Genomic DNA, 4,729 nt, shown 5'->3' on the forward strand with positions numbered 1-4,729 from the left:
TAAGTAGAGACATCATGTTAAGTAGAGTGTTTGTTAATTCTATTTGTTTTGCTAGTAGCTCTTCAATTTTTTTCATCGTAGTTTGTTCATTTTTCTTATTTTGTTTATCTGTAACATTACCTTTTAATACATTAGCATAAGTCTGCTCAGTGTTGTTATTTGTCACATTGTTAGTGTAATTTGATTTAGGTAACCCATTACCTAAGCTAGGGAAGTTTTGTTGATCTATATGTTTGATCTCTTTTCTAATGCTTGCAGAAAGCGGTTTATTTCGAACGAGTTGTTGGTATACAGCGCAGCCTTTGTAATTTGCTGTATGGTTTTGTAAGCAATGCACACATATAGGTAATGTGTCTTTGGATTTAGTACATTGACTAGTAGGATGCATTAAATTACACTTAACGCATTTATACGGTTTTTTACAATAAGTTTTGGTATGCCCAAATTCCTGGCATCGATAGCATTGAATAATGTCATTAGTTTGACGGGGAGCCTCTACCTTAATGATAGCATTATTTAAATGTTTAAGCTCGTAAATTTCCTTATTGTTGGCGTTGGGCTCCAAATCAACAAAGAACATTGATATCGGTTGCTTAGTTATCCTGCTTTTAATATTACTTACATTTCTTACTTTATGACCTAATGAAGTAATATTACTTTTTATTTCATCCAAAGCAGTGGAAAAGTGAATACCTTTTATGACTACTCTGTATGATCGATCCTGTTTAGGTTGATACGTGTGAAAACACACTTTGACACTGTCTAAATATTTTACAATTTTTCTGTAAGAATCTACATATATCATTTATGATAACTCTAATTTGGCCATCATTTAACGATTTATATCTAAAATCTTTTTTGGCAATTACGCTAGCAATAGAGTTTATCATTTCACTTATATTAAAAACACGGTTTTGGAGCATTCAGCACTTCTGTTTCATTCGCTGTCACATCCTCTTCAGCGATCGGAAAAGTGTTTTCATCATCACTTAGGAGGTCAAATCTATTTGGATGTATGAGAATTTGTTTCTTCTTTTGATGGACTTTAGGAGACTCATTGTTTGAACGTTATCCATTTTTGATTGAAATGCTTTGCCATTTATGTTTTGCATATTCGTTGTCTTCATCTTCTCCTGATGCATTCATTTTATAATGCAATTCAGGTAGATTCAGATAATTATAATCACTCTCACTAATATACTATATATTACACGGGATAATACACTTGGAAACAAGCGAGTAGCGCGACTGATCAACACAATATATTGCAATAAAATGTTTTAAGAAATTATAGAATTTTTGTAATTTTATATGAGCTTGAGAAAATTTATTTGCTTTCGTTTTCAATGCTTGCTCAGATGAAAAAATTAAAATATTTAATCAAATGAAAACATATGTATAAATCCATAAATTTTGTGTATATAAATATTTATGAATTTATACATATGTTTTCATTTGATTAAATCGATACTTACTTAGTTTTTGCATTTCATAATCGCTTCGCTTTTTCCTCTTCATCTCTTGCATTTTTCGTTCAGAAACTCGTGCTTCTTTCGCAATTAGCTGGTAATCAATTCCATACATAAACCCTGGCCGTCCTCTCAACCGCTGATTGATTAAGAACTGTTTATCTTCTTCAAAGGTAATGATACTCAAAGCATTGGCGTGTGCTATATCAAAAAGGTTCTCAAGTTTTTCAAGGAAATCTGTTTCTTTTTTCTTATGAACCTCCGACAATCTTCCAGCATGTTTTTGAAGTTGCCTCCATTGTTGATACAGACCTTCCAACTTTGGTATACAATTCCTTAACTCTTGCGTCGGAATTCGTGCTTTTTCCCAATATATCATCGCTTCCCGCACAGCTAGTGAGGCACTTCCCCGTACGGTTAACTTACACACTCGCAAATTGAAAAAGAAAACGTTTAACACTTGTTTCACCGATGGCAGTTTACTTCCAACAATTTCATTCGAGTAATGCTCAAGAAGATAAATTTTCTCTCGTAATCTAGGAGTTGACATTGTGCTACCGTATGTGTTCACTTCGAATGTTATAGGAGACTGATATTTTCATCCACTCAATTCACAATACACGAAGCACACCCAAAATTTAAAAAAACGCACAATAACCGTCAATATTTACTGTAAATAGTAATTTTCATCCACTCAATTCACAATACTCCTTAGTAATTCACAATAAACTGCGTTTTCGTTCTGATTTTGGTGAAAACATCCTGAAAATACTCTATGCATTTGACAGTTAACACATGACGAAAACCATTTTTGAGGGCCAAGGGCACACTTTAAACTTATCGGATTAACTTCAAATTTCGCTCATCTGATTTTTTTATAAAAAGAAACTAAATTGAGGGGTAGCACAAGAAAAAAATTGTACTTGAAAAATAAGAGCCGCCCTAGTGACCACACTTTGATTACAGGCAAATGAGGTTACTGTAAAAATAAGACAACTTCTGGGGCTTACTCTGTAAAGCGATGCGAAAGACAATGCGATTCGAAAGCCCAATGCGATGCGATAGGCAATTGATACTCTGTATTGCTTACGCATCACTAACAATGCTGTTCACCTTTGCTTTTTTTTCTTTTTATGTAATAGTTGGCATTACTTCCAAAAATGTCAAAGTATAAACGAGCAAAATAAAGAAAATAATAATAATTTAAAACAAATATGATAAATGCTGGTAACTCAACTTAATTAAAACGAACTATTTGCAAATTAATAAATCCAGTCTTTTATTTCATTGTAATAACGAAAATTATATTTAAATAATTACAGATTAAATTTGTAGTTTTTAATTCTGTTTCTCGCAGTTATATAGTTATTTAACTTACATTTTCCAGTTTCTCAATTTTTGTTCATAAATTTTTTGTTTATATAGAAATTTTTCCTTTTCAAAGTTTAGTCTCCGTTTTTCTAATTTATTTCTTTTTTTCAATGTTTTAAAAATGTTTTTTATATTAAAATTTATATCGTTTAACACTTTAATCGAGTTATTGTGGAATATAATTTGGTTTTCGACTTGTTGTTCAAGCAGAGTCTGCTGCTTTTTGCGCGGTGGGTACGTCACATTTGAACAATGTGGTAGTTCATTTTCTTGTATATTAAGAGGAGTCTGCTGTTTTTTGTGAGGTGTGCATGCCACTTTGGAACATTGTGGTAGTTCCCTGTTTTGTGTATTTGGTTCGGTAGGGTCTGCATTTACCTCCGAAATGATGTTTGTAGCTGCACCGAATGACAAGGTACCACTCATTCCATTTATTGATTCCTCTATTAACAATAACTCACTCACTTGTTGCTCTAACTGTGATAAGGGTATGAAAAGTGAGGGACCACCTCCAGTTCCCGAAATATTATTTTTGTTTCGTCGCATTTTTGCCTTTAAGTGAATCTTATAGTCTGCCCAAACCTTTAATTGATTACATTTAATCACATTTATAATTTATCTGTGCAATTATTGGAATTACCTTTTTCCACCCCGCAATGTCGCGCAATGGTGGCCCAGCTGCGTTTAAATGGGAAACTAAATTTTTCCATAAATTATTGGAGGTATTTTTGGCGTCTGGTGTTTTTAGTGATCCTTTCGATAAATCGGGATGCGCCTTCATGAAATCCACGAGAATTTCAAATTGCTTTGGTTGAGTTTGTTGTTTTATTTTCGGTGCTTCCCTGTAAATGTGTGCAAAATAGTTCATATGCACGGCGTTATATATTTTAGTAACAATTAAAACAACTAATTTATATTTGAAACTTACATTTTCAAGCAATGCGACTTCTTTATACCTGTAGCACAAAAATTACGAATATAACGCATGTTTGACAATTGCTTTAGCAAAGCAGAGTACCGCTAATGCGAAAGGGAAAAACTAAATTCGAAAATTTCAAAATTTTCTGCGATTGTCGAATTACAGAGTACCAAAATTGAAGATGCGAACATTTTCATATTCGTTTCGCATTACAGAGTAACCCCCCTGATTTTGTTTGCTTTCTTATGGTCTTACTTCCTCACATACACACACAAGGTTTAGCGCGTATGCATACTCACTGATTTATTACACAGTACAACAGCTAATCTGGGGGGTGAGAAATTCCAAGTCAGGGTGATGGTACTAGGTCAGTATAGTAAAACCCTCAAAGGGTTTAGCGTTCGTATGTGTCAGTTTGTTTTTTATGACCTTTTAAATGTTATAGTGAACGAAAATTGGGTACCAAATATACACAGTAAAAGCTGCTACAACCGTCTAATGGATTGGAAAAATAGATAATAGTGGTTCGCGAGTTATGTTAAACTACGTTTTTGCCAAAATGTTACAACTAAGCGAAAAAACATCAAGATAAGGAAAAAATTTAAAATACACACTCACGTACTCATGTGGTCGGTGTGCGCATGGAAAAATATGTATGTACGTGCAAGTGTACTGTGAAGCAAAGTCAACTAGCAAAGGATCTTGTGCTGAATATCCTCATTGATAACGGTGTCATTGGCAAAAGTAACAACAACAACAAAACAACAATAACAACAACACAAGCATATGCTATTGACCATTCTTAAAATTTGCCTAAACAAGTACATATGTATGTAGATATGTAAATAAGTAGAGATTAATACTTAAATTTGTTTTAGACTCCATCTCTAACTGTACTTATAAACGAATTATTTTTAATGTATGTAGATATTTTATTTACTTTAGACATGCACACTTAAGATTATTGTAC

The 4,729-nt window shown here is 33.0% G+C and overlaps 1 protein-coding gene across 1 annotated transcript; it reads right to left on the reverse strand.

Moving 5' to 3' along the window:
- Window positions 1–900: 900 nt before the first annotated feature.
- Window positions 901–3,865, reverse strand: LOC126755762 (uncharacterized). Its single transcript, XM_050468500.1, has 4 exons — window positions 3,769–3,865; window positions 3,481–3,682; window positions 2,878–3,422; window positions 901–1,003 (listed from the first exon to the last, which is right to left on the reverse strand). The coding sequence occupies exons 1-4, from the start codon at window positions 3,825–3,827 to the stop codon at window positions 901–903; spliced, it is 909 nt and encodes a 302-aa protein (XP_050324457.1). The 5' UTR covers window positions 3,828–3,865.
- Window positions 3,866–4,729: the final 864 nt, after the last annotated feature.

The sequence above is a fragment of the Bactrocera neohumeralis genome, chromosome 4 (genome assembly GCF_024586455.1).
Source record: "Bactrocera neohumeralis isolate Rockhampton chromosome 4, APGP_CSIRO_Bneo_wtdbg2-racon-allhic-juicebox.fasta_v2, whole genome shotgun sequence".
NCBI lineage: Eukaryota > Metazoa > Arthropoda > Insecta > Diptera > Tephritidae > Bactrocera > Bactrocera neohumeralis.